This window comes from Boleophthalmus pectinirostris, unplaced genomic scaffold (assembly GCF_026225935.1).
Source record: "Boleophthalmus pectinirostris isolate CB_2022bp ecotype Guang Dong unplaced genomic scaffold, ASM2622593v1 HiC_scaffold_10, whole genome shotgun sequence".
NCBI lineage: Eukaryota > Metazoa > Chordata > Actinopteri > Gobiiformes > Gobiidae > Boleophthalmus > Boleophthalmus pectinirostris.
The window spans coordinates 28,034,867-28,053,334 of NW_026570971.1; the positions used below are offsets into that span (position 1 = coordinate 28,034,867).

General features: G+C 39.6%; 1 protein-coding gene across 1 annotated transcript; it reads left to right on the forward strand.

Annotated features, from left to right (window-relative positions):
- Nucleotides 1-14,944: 14,944 nt before the first annotated feature.
- gsc (goosecoid) lies at nt 14,945-16,660 on the forward strand. Its single transcript, XM_020930696.1, has 3 exons — nt 14,945-15,294; nt 15,893-16,146; nt 16,511-16,660. Exons 1-3 carry the CDS (start codon nt 14,964-14,966, stop codon nt 16,658-16,660), a joined length of 735 nt encoding a protein of 244 aa, XP_020786355.1. The 5' UTR covers nt 14,945-14,963.
- Nucleotides 16,661-18,468: the final 1,808 nt, after the last annotated feature.

The following is an 18,468-nucleotide window of genomic DNA, read 5'->3' on the forward strand; positions in this document are numbered from 1 at the left end:
ACTAAACTAGGACTAAATTAGGACTAAACCAGAACTAGACTAGGGGTAAACTTGGCCTAGAGAAGCACTCAATCAGGACTAAACTAGGGCTAAACTTGAACTAGACTTGGACTAAATCAGTACTAAACTAGGGATAAACTTGGCCTAAACCAGGAGTAGACTAGGGGTAAACTTGAAGTAGACTAAGACCAATTCAGGACTAAACCAGAACTAAACTTGGACTAGACCAGAAATAGACCTGGACTATAAACCAGAACTAGACTAGGGCTAAACTTGGCCTAGAGTAAGACTCAATCAGGACTCGACTAGGGCTAAACCAGGACTGGACTAGAGCTAAACTTAGACTAGACTAGGACTAAACTTGGACAAGACTAGGACAAATTCAGGACTAAACCAGGACTAGACTAGGGCTAAACTTGAACTAGAGTTGGTCTAAACCAGGACTAGACTAGGGGTAAACATGGACTAGACATGGACTAAATCAGGATTAAACTAGGGCTAAACCAGGACCAAACCAGTTAAACTTAGACTAGACTAGAACTAAATCAAGACTAAACCTGGACTAGACTAGGGCTAAACTTGGACAAGACTAGAACACATTCAGGACTAAACCAGGACTAAACTAGGACTAAACATGGATTAGACAAGGACTAAACCAGGACTAGACTAGGACTAAATTAGGATTAAACCAGAACCAAAATAAGGCTAAACTTGGACTAAACCAGGACTAGACTAGAGTTAAACTTAGACTAGACTAGGACTAAACTTGGTCAAGACTAGGACAATTTCAGGACTAAACTAGGACTAAATTAGGACTAAACCAGAACTAGACTAGGGGTAAACTTGGCCTAGAGTAGCACTCAATCAGGACTAAACTAGGGCTAAACTTGAACTAGACTAGAGCTGAATTTAGACTAGACTAGGACTAAACTTGGACAAGAATACGACAAATTCAGGACTAAACCAGAACTAGGGCTAATTAGATTTGGACTAGACAAGGACTAAATCAGGACTATAAACCAGAACTAAGCTTGGCCTAGAAAGACTCAATCAGGCCTAAACTAGGGCTAAACTTGAACTAGACTTGGACTAAATCAGGACTCAACTAGGGCTAAACTTGGACTAAACCAGGACTAGACTAGGTAAATTTGGACTAGACCAGGACTAGACCAGGGCAAAACACAACTCCAGACATGTTTGTGATGAGAAAACAACATTATAACATGGGTCAGAAAATAGCGTAGTCTTTTTATCTTATTTTTTCCCTGTTACTACATTAGAATAGTCACTTCTCATTCACGTTAGCACAGTCCATTCATTCCTCACATCATCACCCAGTCAACCTCTCCCCTTTTATAACCCATAACACTCACAACGTCTTACTTTAAACTTCACGACTGCGCGTAACATGACAGCTGAACTAAAACTACATTCACCCGAATACTCCGCGTACTTTGATGTGCTGGGCTTGTACTGCATTTGCGGTCTGGTCCCTGCCTTTTTGCGGCGGGACGGAGGGCGGGGAGGGGTAAACGGGGGCAAGGAGGGGTAAAGGGGGGGCCGGTTCTTGAAATATTTTGGCGTAACACATGGGTTCGATCGCGTACACATTCGATTTTGTACAATATCTGCCTTATCTGACGTGCACAGTAAGTATGCGCGTCTGGTTTGTATCTGTAACAACGGGATGGGACTGATTAGAATTGGCTAATCCCGCTTTTGTCTACTTTCAATCAAATACACAAAAGACAACTGCGCACGGCCAAGCTCTATAACCTCCAGATATATTGCGATTTCTGTAGTGTAATATCCACTAATAACTCAACATCGCTTTTTCACAATACATCTTTCATTTACTAATTACTTCCACGTAGTAATGCAAATTATTGTACACAGTTTAGAGCGAGATTCTGTAGTAAATTTTCAAATGTACAAATATGTGTTACTAATTGGATGTTGATTTTTATACGGAGATATTTTAAGGTTTATAAATGACTTGCCGTGTTGGATTTCAGTTGCAGTGTGTTTAGTCTTGTCATTAGTTCCACTTTTGGGTAAATGAGGTCTAGAATTTTCTCATTTGTGAGCGCGAGCATGTCCAAATTGTATAAATGTAAAACTGCCAAGAATCAGCGCTCATTAGACAGTGCAGAAATGATAAATTCAAAAGTAAATAAAATAAAAATAAATAAAACAAGGTTAAATTATAAAATGTGTGCAGAATTACAATTACAAGACAGAGCGCCGTCACATCATGTTTGGTCAAAAACGAGATAAAAATAATATACATCGTGAAAAATATTGAGCTCAGAATTGACCTTTGACCCTTATTTGTCAGTTTCTGTTCTCTGCTTTTGTATCATGAGCCAAAAATAAGGAGTCGTGCAAAGACAAAAGGCAGAAACTGTGTATGTTTTATTTGTGATTTACAGTAGTTAAAAATCCAACCTCTCGCCTCCTTTTTGTTGCCGCCTTGACACATTCAATAAATATACCTTTGTATTCAATTATACCTCAGTTATCTTTAATGTGAAAGTATTTGTTGTATTTATTTATACTGTACATGCTATACTCCTAGGGGTGTAACGATATCCAAGTCTCACGATACGATATCGTCATGTTATCAACTTCACGGTACGATATTTATTGTGATATCGTTGGAAAGCTCACGATATGATGGAGAGGCTCACGATTAGGGATGTAACAATATCCAAATTTCTTATGATATTTACACAATATTTTCACAATATACATCTCACGGTACGATATTTATTGAGATATTTTGTGGAGGCTAACAAAACTGTTAATACGCAATTTTTTCCTCTTAAAATGCCTTGACAAGACTTAATCCAAAGAACTGAGACTTAAAAGTGTTTAGAACTGTTATTTCTTCTTGTAGTCTGCACTGAAATGGAGCAAAGGATCATGGTCTATGTAGTTTCCTCTGCACGACTCCTTATTTTTGGCTCATGATACAAAGGCAGAGTACAGAAACTGACAAATAAAGGTCAAAGGTCAATTTTGAGCTCAATATTTTTCAATATTTCTTCATTATAGCAACTGTCAAATGTTGGGAGTCATACCTATTCTACTTTTGTCTGGACAAAACAGAAACTTTTAATTCATTTTTAAGTTAAGGTCTTTTGTCTTTGCCTTTTAATATTAAAATCACACCTCTCGCCTCCTTCTTTCTGTTGCGGCCTTGGCACAGGGTCTTAGCATGTTAAATAAATATACCTTTGTATTCAATTATACTTCAATAATTTTTAAAGTGAAAGTATTTGGTGTATTCATTCATGCTGTACATACTATACTGCTAGGTGTATAAAGATCCAAGTCTTACGATACGATATCATCACGGTATGAACCTCACGGTACGATATTTATTGCGATATGGTGGGAAAGCTCACGGTATGATGAGGAGGCTCACGATTAGGGATGTAACAATATCTTAATTTCTCGGTATGATATTTTCATGATATACATCTCACAGCACGATATTTATTGCGATATTTTGTGGAGGGTAACAAAACTGTTAATATGCTATTTTTCCTCTTGAAATGTCTTGACAAGACATAATCCAAAGAATTAAGATTTTAAAGTGTTTAGAACTGTTATTTCTTTATGTAGTCTACACTGAAATGGAGCAAAGGATCATGGTCTATGTAGTTCTTTTTTTTTTTTTTTTTTGAGCTACTGCTGCACCATAACTCTTCATTTAAGCAAAGAGACTTGTAATTCGATATATTGTGATGGTCCACGTTATTATTGTGAGAACTTTGACGATACGATATCACGATATTTCGGTTATTGTTACATCCCTACATACTGCAGAGTAACTTGTCTGTCAAATTGTTTAACTGTGTAAGTGTTGATGCACGATCCTGATCAGTACTAAACAGGAAATCCAAAGCTCTTCTACATAATTTCAAACAAACTCCATGATGACTCGACCTTATTGAGGTGTTCTTAGGAAGTCTGGGGAAAATCAAGCAAACAATGATCAAGTCAGTTTCTGCCTTTTGCCTTTACACGCCTCCGTGTTTTTGGCTCATGATACAAAGACAGACCACAGGAACTGACAAATAAGGGTCAAAGGTCAATTTTGAGCTCAATATTTTTCAGTATTTCTTCATTATAGCAACTGTTGGTCAAATTTTGGGAGCTCTACCTATTCTACTTTTGTCTGTACAAAACAGAAACTTTAAAGTCACTTTTAAGTTAACGTCTTTTGCCTTTGAAGGGCAATATTTATGCTGTTGCTACATATTGTTAACCTGATTCATCAGCTGGTTTCACTTCGTAGAAACTGTCTGACCGCACAGCATTAGAATTTGTTCGCTCGATGGTAGGCGGGTACTTTTTTTCATTTAACCATCCATCCATCCATTTTCGTCCGCTTATCCGGGGCCGGGTCGCGGGGGCAGCAGTCTAAGCAGAGACTCCCAGACTTCCTTCACCCCAGACACGTCCTCCAGCTCCTCCGGGGGGACCCCGAGACGTTCCCAGGCCAGCCGAGAGACATAGTCCCTCCAGCGTGTCCTGGGTCTTCCCCGGGGCCTCCTCCCGGTGGGACATGCCCGGAACACCTCCCGAGGGAGGCGCCCAGGAGGCATCCGGAACAGATGCCCGAGCCACCTCAACTGGCTCCTCTCGACGTGGAGGAGCAGCGGCTCTACTCCGAGCTCCTCCTGTGTGACTGAGCTCCTCACCCTATCTCTAAGGGAGCGCCCAGCCACCCTGCGGAGGAAACCCATTTCAAGCGCTTGTATCCGCGATCTCGTCCTTTCGGTCACTACCCAGAGCTCATGACCATAGGTGAGAGTAGGAACAAAGACTGACCGATAAATCAAGAGCTTGCATTTCATTTAACCAATCGCTGCTATTTGGTCGTGATGTATGTAATGCGCCACTAATGGGGCTACTGGTATATTAAGCTTTTCCAAAATCCCGTAGGAAGAAGGACTATAACGTCTTTCCTTCTTGATAAAATTCACCAAACATTCTCTTTGTTCTGGCTTTAAATCCTCGATCTCGGGAATTGTTGCCAACACAGAATGTGTGACTCTTCGCTGATTGGCTGGTGTCTGGACTCGCACTTCTGGGGTTTTTGCGAACCGTCTAGTGTATTCCGATTCCTGACTGGAGAGAAATGAAATTAAGCGGAGGCACTAGGTGGCCCCAGCCTGGCTACCCGACCCCGGCCACCTATCACAGTCAGGAGCGATAATGTGACCCCAGAAAAAAAAGTTTGGTGACCCCTATTGTAAGTGGACATATTTGTTTTGATATGAACAGACCACGCATGCCTCTGATTGGCTCATCCACCTGTCAATCACACCCATATGAACTGGGAGATTTATCCGTGACCAGAAGCTTTTTAAAGGTGGATTGTGTAACTTTTCTGGTTGGAGGGTCAAACCACCAACAAAAGTGCATTATTTAAAAGTATTTGGAGTTATATATTTGTACTGCTACTATTATGAAAAAAAAAATATATATATATATATATATATATTATAATTTTTTTAAACCTGTCTCTTGCTATCTTTTCTGCTACTTATTTAGAATTATTATGACCATTCATATTTTTACTCTTTGTTTTACTCTTTTTATAAATTATATGTTGTTATACTGTAACGTGTGAGCTACTGTGTTCAAGTATTATCCTTTGTGGGTCAATAAAGTTTGTCTAATTTTAAGTCTAATTCTAAGTAAGGGTGCGTTCACACTTTGGTCCTGTTCTAGTCCTGATCTAGTCCAGGTCAGGTTCCACTTTAGTCCAAATTTTCCACAAACACATTATAATACAACCACTGTTATTGGTTCACTCTGCCATGAAATTGTAGCATCATGTTCTTATATTCCAAATCCTACACACTCCATTTCTTAAACATCAGTCCAAGATCTGTCCCCCCGACCGCACCTGCCCATCCCCTGCCCCCGCCCGCTCCCGCCCGCTCCTGCCGAACGACGACGTGCAGCGGGACAGGAAACCAGGCAGCCGTCCCCCGAAACCGTCTGCTCCGCTCCACCGTTTCCACCTCACAAATACACGACTATACCGAGGTGTCCGTGACAAATAACGTGCCGTAAGCTCACAGTAACATTTGAAAAGAGGAAAAATATCTGTCTTAACCTCTCAACATGTCCTTTTGCATTTGGACACATGTTAAAAGTTAGTGCACAAGACGAACCTCGGTGGGATCTTGATACGATGATCACGCCACACGTATTCGATCAAGTTTTGAGTCCAGGACAATCCAAACACGGGTCAATTAGTGTATAATCTCCACAGACCCTTAACTCTACAAGTGAGTGTTTAGAGAAATACCTGATCTAGTGTCTGCTGAATGACAAACTGGAGAGGAGATGACCGCTGCATGCACCGGCACACAGGGGACCCCAGCCAACCTCTTCTTACGCTGCTCTGACAAAGCGCGGACAAAAACTGGGGCTAAACCTGGGACTAGACGTTGGGACTTGGACTAAACCAGGACTAGACGAGCACTAAACTCTGACTAGGTTAGGGACTAAATCAGGACTAAACCAGGACGATGAACCAAAACTTGACTAGGGCTAAACCAGGACTAGACCAGAGCTAAATTAGGACTAAACCAGAACTAAATCAGGACTAAAACAGGACTAATCCTGGACTAAACAGGACTAAATTAGGACTAAACCAGGAATAAACCAGGACTAAACCAGGACTAAACCAAAACTAAATCAGGATTAAACCAGGACGATGAACCAGAACTCGACTCGGGCTAAACCAGGACTAGACCAGGGCTAACCTTGGACTAAACCAGGACTAAATTAGGACTAAACCAGGAATAAACCAGGACTAAATCAGGACTAAAACAAGACAACACTAGGGCTAAACCAGGACTAAACCAGGACTAAACCAGGACTAAATCAGGACTTAACCAGGACGATGAACCAGAACTCAACTAAGACTAAATCAGGACTAGACCAGGGCTAAACTTGAATTAAACCAGGACTAAATTAGGACTGAACTAGAACTAAACCAGGACTAAATCAGGACTAAAACAAGAATACACTAGGGCTAAACCAGGGCTAAACCAGGACTAAAAGATGACTACAGTAGAGCTAAATCTGGACTAAATCAGGATTAAAACAGGAGAGAGCTAAATTTGGACTAATCTTGGACTAAATCAGGACTACAACAACACTAGACAATAGAGATAAACTTGGACTAGAATAGGACTAAATCAAGACTAAATCAGGACTAAATCTGGACTAGACTAGGGCTAAACTTGGACAAGACTAGGGTAAATTCAGGACTAAACCAGGACTAAACTATAGAGCTAAACTTGGACTAGACTAGGACTAAAATAGGACTAAACCAGGATTAGACTAAACGTAAATTTGGACAAGACTGGGACAAATTCAGGACTTCAGGACAAATTCAGGACTAAACCAGGACTAGACCAGGGCTAAACCAGGATTAAACTAAAGCTAAATTTGGACTAAACTGGGACTAAAACAGAACTACACTAGAGCTAAACCTGGACTAAATCGGGACTAAAACAGGGTTAGACTATAGGGCTAAACTTGGACTAGACTAGGACTAAATCAAGACTGAATCAGGACTAAACCTGGACTAGACTAGGACTGGACTATAGGGCTAAACTTTGACTAAACTAGAACTAAGTCAGAACTAAACCAGCACTAGGGCTAATTAGATTTAGACTAAACATGGACTGAATCAGGACTAGACCAAGAATATAAACCAGAACGAGACTAGGGCTAAACTTGGCCTAGAGTAGAACTCAATCAGGACTAAACTAGGACTCAATCAGGACTAAACTAGGGGTAAAATTGAACTAGACTCGGACTAAATCAGGGCTACACTACGGCTAAACCAGGACCAAAACAGGACTAAACCAGGGCTAAACTTGGACAAACCAGGACTAAACCAGCCCTATAGGGATAAACATGGACTGGACTAGGACTTGCACCAAACCAAGCCAAGTCTATATCAGGACTTACACAAATGAACCCTACTTTAGATTGACCAAAAAGTCCCAAAATGTCCAACTTTAAGATGAAACTCAGTCTCAGTTCCCACCACGATTTACACCGTTTATCAAAACTGACCAAAGAAGACTCTAGAAGATTTAGAAATATGTTTGAATTAACCTGGTATTTATTTATTTTTTGTTTTGTAACTTCTGAAAATCCCTTACAGACAAGAGTTTAGAACCAAAAGTCAGATTCAACAAATACGCACAAAAATGACAAAATAAAACCATGAATGTATATTTTTTAGATCAATTTACGCATGTTTATCAGTAAAAAGCGGTTTTGTCAGTTAGTGGCTCTACATCAGGCATTGTTCCTCGTTTTGTCTGGGTTTGGACTCGATTTGGACTCGGTTTGGACCTGGTCTAGCTCCAGGTTTAGTCCCGGTCTTGAAGGACACTGGGTATTTCTAGTTCTGGTGCGATGCCAAGACGTTGGTTGTGTTGTTCCGAAAATCTCCGCGCAAATTATGTAGTTCTTAGGCTCAGGAATTTGTCTTAAAAACTACAAAACCAACGTTACCTAAAACCATAATTTTTCATGGACGCCGATATTCAAATTTGTGGTATTTTGGTAAGTAATTGCAATATGATAACCCTCTAACAATGTGTTTTGACAACTAAACTTCTGCATTTTCCACTTTTAATCACTGTAATCTCTTTCAAATCCGCCTGCATGCCTTTAATTGCGCCGCTAACTTCTTACCATTGTTTACAAGATGCAGGATTGATCAAAATACCGTCTTATTTCTCAAACTGTCCGGCCATTTTGATCCTCGTTTTGTAATGACCGTAATTACATCTGCCACAGCTTTTGTACACATCTCATTGTTGTCACTTCTTATTTATTCAAACACAGATTTTCTCGTATCCTCAGTTCACTCTCCATAGTTTTGTATCATCAGATAGAAAAGCAAACATGGATTATAAAAGTGATTATGATTTTAAATTCAAGCCTGATTTGCAGTGATGGAACGTAACAAAGTAAAAGTAGTAAAGTACTGTACTTAAGAATACATTTTAGGCATCTGTACTTTACTTATGTACATTTTAACATGGATACTTTTTACTTTTACTTCACTACATTTGAGAGCAGATATCTGTACTTTCTACTACTTCTACTGCACTACAACTGGGTTGAAAAGTAAAAGTGTTTCAACATTTGAAGCTTTATAACAGCGGTGTCAAACTCAAATTCAGGCCAAAATTAAAATGTGGGACTAAGTCGGGGGCCAAACTAAGTATTTATTGAAAATTTTCAACAACATCTGCATAAAAATTAATTTTTAATAATAGTTTTGCTTAAACATTGAATCCAGAACAAGCATAATATAAAATAATAACATTTTAAATAAATAATGTCTTTGTTGCCTCTCTATTATCTGTAGCCAGCAGGTCAGTTCACATATTTGATATGATTTTGCGGGCCAAATATAATTATATCGTGGGCCAAATTTGGCCCCCGGGCCTGAGTTTAACATGTCTGTTTTATAAGACCTAAAAATATGCAGGAAATACTTTTACTTTTTACTCCTCAAGTAGCTTTTATAAGATATTTTAATACTTTTACTTAAGTAGATTTTTTCATGTGATACTTTTACTTTTACTTGAGTATTTCTGAGGTATCTGTACTTTGTATTCCTTCTACTGCACTATAACTGAACTGAAAAGTATTTTTTTTTTTTTAATACATTTGTAATTTGAGCAAAAATTCAAAACATCTAGGAAAAAATAAGAATTCAATTGTTTCTGTTGAACAACATTTTTTTTTATCAAAATCTCAACATTTGAAGCTTTGTAAGCTCTAGATACTTTTACTCTACAAAATTGAGTACTTCTTTCACCACTGCTTATTTGCACATTTTACATTTATGTATACTATTTTTGCATTCTCTTTGTGATTTTAGTCAAGCATGATGAATGAATTTAACTAATTGTTGATGGAACAAACCATTCTGCACTGGAGCACTGTAACACTTTATTTTGTAACTGTGTTTTATACATGTTTATTGGATATGTGGATGTGGATGTGGATGTGTGGATGAATGAAATGCGAAATGTGGGACCTGCCTCTCAAATCTGCAAAACAAATTTACCTACGAATTTACAAATAATAAAACGACTTAACCTAACCTAGTGATAGTTTATTTTCTATGGTGAATTAGCATAAGATTTAATCATGTTCTAATAATCCATAACACTAAAATAATCCATAAATATAACACAAAACACCATAGTTATCAAGGGGGTTTAGACTGAAGTTTAACATTTATTTTGAGCTACAGTGTTTGACCAATTTCCCTTGTGGATCAATGACGTTAAATTAAGTTTTGCTATAACGTTTAAAGGTGCATTGTGTAACTTTTCGGGTGGAGCTTCCGTCAGATGCTTTTGTCCGTGGATGTGTTATTGCTTTGTCTGGAATGTTTCACAGTATGTGCTGCAAAAACCAAAATCTAGCCAAGTTAAGTTAAGATGACTTGAATGAACAAAGTTTCATCATGATTTGCGTAAATTTCACTTGACAAGTAAAATGATCTGCCAGTGGAACAAGACTTTTTGTAGTTAAAATACGAAAATACATCTCGCAACACTTAAAATAAGAAAAACAACAACTTTTTGCGCTGAAAATAAGAATGTTGAATTAAGAAAGAAACTTGTCAAGTTGAATCTACTCAAATAAAGTCAAATATTCTTAATTTAAGTCATTTTAACTTCCCTAGATATTATTTTCCAGCCTTTCTATCTTCACGGACCAAACTAGGCAATATTACAGGTCAGATCTGTGGAGAGGCGACCCGCTCACAGTCAGAATACCTAATTTATGAGGTATTTTTGAGCTATAAAACCAGAAGAGATGTTTAATGTCACACTGCAGAACCTTCCTTTTAACTTCCCCAGATATTGTTTTCTAGGCTTTCTATCTTCACGGACCAAACTAGACCAAGTTACAGGTCAGATCTGTGGAGAGGCGACCCGCTCACAATCAGAATGTTTGTTTTTTGAGGTATTTTAGAGCTATAAAACCATTAGAGATGTTTAATGTCACACTGCAGAACATTCTTTTTAACTTCCCTACATATTGTTTTCTAGGCTTTCTATCTTCACGAACCAAACTAGGCAATGTTACGGGTCAGATCTGTGGAGAGGCGACCTGCCCACAGTCAGAATACATGTTTTTTGAGGTATTTTAGAGCTCTAAAACCAGTACAGATGCTTATTGTCACACTGCAGAACATTCCTTTTAACTTAGATATTGTTTTCAAGGCTTTCTATCTTCACGGACCAAACTAGATCATGTTACAGGTCAGATCTGTGGAGAGGCGACCCGCTCACAGTCAGAATACCTGTTGTTTGAGGTATTTTTGAGCTATAAAACCATTAGAGATGTTTAATGTCACACTGCAGAACATTCCTTTTAACTTCCCTAGATATTGTTTTCTAGTCTTTCTATCTTCACGGACCAAACTAGATCATGTTACAGGTCAGATCAGTGGAGAGGCGACCTGGTCACAGTCAGAATACCTAATTTTTTTGAGGTATTTTTGAGTTATAAAACCATTAGAGATGTTTAATGTCACACTGCAAAACATTCCTTTTAACTTAGATATTGTTTTCTAGCCTTTCTGTCTTCACGGACCAAACTAGATCATGTTACAGGTCAGATCTGTGGAGAGGCGACCCGCTCACAGTCAGAATACCTGTTTTTTGAGGTATTTTGGAGCTATAAAACCAGCTGTAATTGAATAAAACAAACAGTAGAGGTGTTTAATGTCACACTGCAGAACATTCCAGGCACAGCAACGGCAAAAAAGTTACGCAGTGCACCTTTAAGCGTCAAATGTGAACATATAAAAACACGCTTTATATTTGTGAAAGCGTCCCAGCCCGTGCGTCTGTACTCTTTGGCTGTCAGCATTATGCAAATCACGCAGTGTAGTTTGAAAAGGTTGGAGATGAATGCTCAAACAGCCATTTTATTTGATGTTTTTATCCCCCGTGGCTGTATGCATTATCAAACCACGGCGTTTTTGAATTCCCGCGTTTAAGCAGGTTTTACAGATCAGACTTCTTGATATATATACATGGCTATCGCTTTTGTGAGTGCAGCCTCCTCCTCCCGTGATTGACAATCCCATTCACCTTTAAGTGCCGGCTTGCTCTCCTCTGCTTTTAATTTCAAATAGATGCCTGGTTTTGTGGCGTTTTCCTCTCTCTCTCCTTTCACCGCCACTTGGAAGTAAAAATATAAGAGAAAAAAAAGTCAAAATAATAACACCCTATGGCACGTTTTGGTTTTCTCGCCACTGTATTACAAAAAAGGGATTCTGGAGCTATTTGAAAAGCAGACACACACCATCAGACCGTGCTGCCTTCAAGGACGAATAGGGGAAAAGAGCACTGTTATTATACACAAATAAAACGTCACATTCAAATTACAGGCACCTGCGAATAATTGGAGGAATAAGGAATAAAATCTGAATTGAAATCCGTCTCACTTTTGGCTTTTATAGGAACGTAATGTAGGGCTAAAACTGATAATCTTGTAAACATCTGTAAACGTCAAATGTTAAAATAATAACGTAAACAGCATTTCTGAATTTAATCACAAGAAAACTCAAATTCAAGACTAAATTATACTTCTGGAGCCTTCTGAAATAAACGTTGTTACCAGATTTGATTTAAAATATTAAGAATTACCTATAAACTAATTGAGTACATGACTGCTGTTTTTTGAAATAGAAAATTCATTTAAATTTTCGTCTTAAATTTTTGTTTTCGCTACCACATTTAAACAAGAATATAAAGGCCGAATACTGGAAATTTCTGAATTTGCTGATTAATTTTGAATTGTATTTGTAGCTATCATATCATTTATTAATTAAAATAACAAAACCAAATAAAATCTGAGCTTTTCAGTGCATTTCTTAATCCTACTCCAGTGATTCCAGTGATTATCTAGACATTTTAAGAACAGATCTTTGTATCTTGGTATCTTGTTTTACAGATAAAACGCAATGGGAACAAATAAAACATGATTGGCCAATTATTGAAGTGTGAATAAGTCATTTGATGTGATTAAATGTTGACAGGAGGCAAAGGTGAGTTAAAGGCTTTGTTGGAATAATGGAGTGTAAAGCGTTTTGTAGATCGGACCATTAAAGGGGATGTTAAAAATGCGTTGAGGCCCATGAAAGGAAATGCATTATAAACACAGAGAAGACGCAAAGACTGGGTAGCAATAAATTCTATAACTCAAAACATATATTTATTTCTTGTTTTTGTATATATTTTTCTTTGCATTTAATAAAACGAGCTAAGAATCACAGTGATGTACTTTTACTTCATTTAGAAATGCGCTTTGGTACGCGACATCACAGCAAAACTAAAGCACGGAAATGAGATGGAAAAATTATTATTGTCGTTCTTTCTTTTTTCCCTCTTTTTTGTTTTGGTTCAAACAAATAAAGAAGTTGAAAACAACTTAAAGCGAAAGCGAAGGGAAATAATTTGAAATGTTCTGTCGCTAAAGAGGATAAAAATGAAACGCGTAATAATGAAATAACAGAAGAGAGCGGGGAAAGCGGAGGGCTCTTGTAGCCGTACAGTGCCGAGTGTGGAGTCCATCTCTGGAGTTGATTGAAATTCGTTGTTTTATGGCATTAATGTCGCGCAATACGCATCTCTCCAGCTCTGCGCTCTTGGATAATCTGTGTCCACATCTAAACGGCACATTCTCAAATCACAAACGGATCTATCAGCCGCCTGAGCATGTGCTAACGACCCATTCAGTCTTAAATGCAATCAGCGTGTCCCATTAGCCTCTGCAGCGGCAATCCACGTTCCTACACAGCGGCGTCCTCCTCCCTCCGCTCCGCGCAGCCTATGTTGATTAGAGCTGTAAATATGCAATAACTTCTCTTTCTTTCGCTCAATGGAGACGATAATGGCTCGTTATCTTATCGCGGTCAGGGGGGAAAGGTTCCGTGTTGTGAAGCCGTGGAGAGGGACCAGCTGCTGGGAGGAAAGCACCCCGCAGAGAGAGCGCGCAGGCCGGGTAATGAGCCGAGGCCGCGCGTTATGGGCACTGGACACTGTCTGGCACAGACACGGTAATTTGTGTTTATGCGCAGCAGCGCAAACACCGGTGAGGTTTTACGCACGAGCAAAAAAAGCAAAACACTTGTAAATAAATACGAATTAAAGATTAAATAGGCCATCTATAGAGTAGGGCTATTGGATAGGCCTACATTTAATACCCTTTTACTGTAACTCAGAGAGACTATTTACCCGCATTATTACTCTACGAGTTTCGATCAAATAAAATTAGATAAACAGTAAATCACTGAATAATTATTTTTTGCTGTATACGTGAACTTTTTCAGTAGGTGCTCTGAAGAGTGCTCTGAGGCAGAGACACTGCGCGTGGCTACGCACTTTAAATGAGATTTAGCGTCGTGATTTGTCACTTGTTTGTAGCTCTTATTGCTATACCAGACTTGATGGAAAGGGCGTAAACGCCTCCTCATTGTAAACACTAATGTGCTCTATAGATTACGATGCCTTCAGTGACAAGAAAATAATCGGATTACTCTGCAGGAAGAGCTTCTCAGGTCCAACACTGGAGTTGTCCAAAAAGTCTGCAAACAGTGCGGATTATCTTAATTGAATTAATTCTCAATACACAGCGCTGCAGCTGATCCCAGAGCAGCGCCGCTGCGTGGTGACGTCAGTGGGGTATAAAGGCGGTGCTCCTGCGCTGGTCCTCAGCCTGTCCCACCCAGAGGAGCGCAAACAGTGAACAGACTTCAGAGCAACATGACGCACTTCTAGGAACTAGACGCAGGACGCTTCCACATCCGGACATTTACTTTTATTCGCTCTTTTACTCACCTCTTGTCGTTTGGAGCCGCGGTGATGCCCGCTGGGATGTTCAGCATAGACAGCATCTTGTCCGGACGGACGGGCTGCAAAGAGCCGCTGCTGCTGCACAGGAGCCCCGTGCTTCTGTCCACCGCGGGCCTTACGGACTCTATTTACCCCGATTATAATGGACTATATTCGGCCACATGCGGCCCGTCTCCTCCCGGTGTGCAGTCCGTTAGCGGGACTAGATTGGGATATAACAGCTACTACTACGGACAACTACACGTTCAGGGGCCCGGGGTCCAGGGGGCCGGAGGAGCACCGCCCTGCTGCGGGTCTGTGCCCGGCCTCAGCCCACAGCAATGCCCCTGCATCCCACCAGGTGAGAACATGTTACGACCATCTGACCCTGTTCCGCAAAGTGTTTGGTACACCGTGTACAGTTGCGCTTGGCTAAATTGCTGCAATTATGCATCCACATTTTTGTCAAACTGAGCATGTGAAGGAATGTCAGGGGCGTGGGTCATTTCAAAGAGACCATTTAAACTTTTCTCTTTATTCTAAAGTTGGAAAACTTTACCGAACTGCCAACTTTGTTTTTTCGTAAAATGCGCGTGTGAGATTGAAACATGACGTGGTGCCTGACCGTAAAAGTGATGCTTTTAGGCGTTGTTGTGTCTGGCGCGCTGGACTGTGGCGCGAGACTTATAGGGCTGTGATTGTAACAGACGTTGTCCAGTTCTTTAGTAAACACGTCAGGGTTTATTGCTTTTACGCGTGATTTAAAGCCACATTTCCTCATTCGTATAAATACGGCAACTTTCTAATCTTTCTTCATTGACCTGAAGGTCCACGCGCGCATGTACACAACTGTGCCCACACTGTCTATTTGGCAGACATAACTCTCGGAGGTGTTTATGCATTTGTACACTAAGCGCCCTCTGAATAGCACTGAGCGTACGCTGTTTACACCCGTGCAGGTTACGAGAGCCCGGCCTCCGTGCTGCTGTCCCCGGTCCCGCAGATGATGTCCTACATGAACATGAGTCTGTCCCGCACCGAGCTCCAGCTCCTCAACCAGCTGCACTGCCGCCGGAAGCGCCGCCACCGGACCATCTTCACGGACGAGCAGCTCGAGGCACTGGAGGGCCTCTTCCAGGAGACCAAGTACCCGGATGTGGGCACGAGGGAGCAGCTGGCCCGAAAAGTGCACCTGCGCGAGGAGAAAGTCGAGGTAAGAATCGAGGCTTATATTTTACGCATTTACTTTTCTGCAAGAATATGAGTGACTGTTATTGTTTTAATGGCAACCATGGCCAACCTTTCAAATCAGGCACCCACAAATATGTTATTAAAAATAACACACCTTTTATTTGTTTTATGGAGTATAAATTTGCTTCCACAAATAGGCTACTATGGGCACGTGTTATTTAATATATAACCATAGAAAGAATAATTTCCTTTATTATAAAATAGCCTAATGTAGCACATGCGTCGTGAAGTGATCCATCAAATCAAGTAAAAGTGTTCAAATGTATTTTGTCTTAAAATTAATAAATTTACAAGCGTCTAAATGTGTCTTTTCTCGTCTCGTTTAGGTTTGGTTCAAAAACAGACGCGCGAAGTGGAGGAGGCAGAAACGCTCTTCGTCAGAGGAGTCCGAGAACGCGCAGAAATGGAACAAAACGAACAAAATGTCCGCGGAGAAAGCCGAGGAGAGTAAGAGCGAGGCGGACTCTGACAGCTGACCGTGCCCGCGCGCGCAGGCCTCGGCTTGTACATAGAGTGGACAGTCTGTGGACTCGACCTCGTGGTGTGAACCGTGTCGCCATGTTGCACAGTTGTACATAACTACAGTTTATTATGTGTCCTTTATTTATATTTATTTAAGTCTTTTGTAAAGTAAGGCGGCGTCAGGCCACGAGTCTATGGTGATGTTCTATGTGACATTCAATGTTGTATCTGGCGCTTGGTCTGCAGCTCCTGCGCTTTGACGCAGCTGTACAAACTGCACGAGGAGATTTGAGCAGCTCTACGTGTGCAGCCTTTATACACTATGAACTATTTTATTTCGCCAGAATAAAAAAAATACTTAAAATGAAATGAGTATACATTAAAGTCAACCAAATATCAGTCACTTGTAAATTGTCTTATTTGATCTGGGTACGTTCTTTCTCATTACACAAACTCTTACTCACGTCTCTTCTGAAATACAATTTGTATTTTGTGGCCTATTTTTGAAATTCACAAACGGACTCGAAACACATACATTTTGTTTATTTATTTTTTCTTCTAATCAACAGGATCTGACGCGTCTTTACGCACGCGTCCATGTTAGAGATCAGATCATCTTACAGTCTTCTGTTGTTGTTTTGTGTTATTATAGACCTACATAAGGTGTAAAAATCTATCCAAGCACAGTAAACACTTTTAATATAACATGATCACGTTTGAAAATGTTTTTCAAAAAATCTTTTTTTTTTTTTTTTTAAACATGTCATTGAATGAACACGCAGAGGCCACTAAGGGTTTGGTTTGCGTTTCTTTGTTAAGCTACGAGACAATGAATACGTGCAGGCCTATATAATAAAAGAATACATCTATTTTTAACATTTTTATTAGAGGAAAACTAGACTCAAATCTAGAAAAAGCACAGGCCACGTGCGGAAAATTACACAACCAAAACCAGTAAATCACTGCGCGCTATTTTCACGCGCGTGTGTAAAGTGACTTTAAACGTCCATCTCTCATCAGTGGAAGCTAATTTATTTATTTTGCCGTTACATTAAACTGGGGAGGAGGAATGAGGAGCTCATTTGGATCTAGACAAAACATCAGACATTACTGACAATTTATAGCTTCTATGGTTAATTACAAAACCAAACTCTGGGCACCAATTAAAAGAAATAATAATAATAATAATAATAATACAAAAATAACAAAAAGTAAAACAAATAAAACGGTTTGATTTGCAAACGTACGACGCACGTCAGCACGAAGCAGTAATTTTATAACCAAAGTAACATGGCCACATATTCAAGTTTGAGCAGCAGGAGCCACGAGTCTGAACGACGACACGAGACTTTAGGTTATAGAGCAAATATTGAATTATTCAGCTGCTTTCGCTTCAAATTAATTTCAAAACGGCAAACATAAACCACTCACAAGCACACGGCCAGTGGAATGACCTAACACTCAGATAGTGCGCTAAAAATATCTGAATATTCTTGTTGTTTTGTAAATGGAAACTTCATAAATCCAGACATTTTAACTATAATTCAAATATGATTCTAACTGATTTTGTAATTTTGTCATTTTTGTGCTTCGGGTTTCGTGTCTTGAATCAGTAAGAGTCGTTTTTGGCTAAAGAATAATTTGAACCTCAATAATTACCTGTTACCCACTAAAACCACAAACAAAAGATAAAAAACTGAACTGCCTTTAACATTTGACAATATCTCAAAAGTAGGTTATGGCCTAAATTTATAACATTCATTTTCAATTTTGACGGGGAAAAAATAGATCTATTGGTATATTTTCTCATGACCCATTCGGT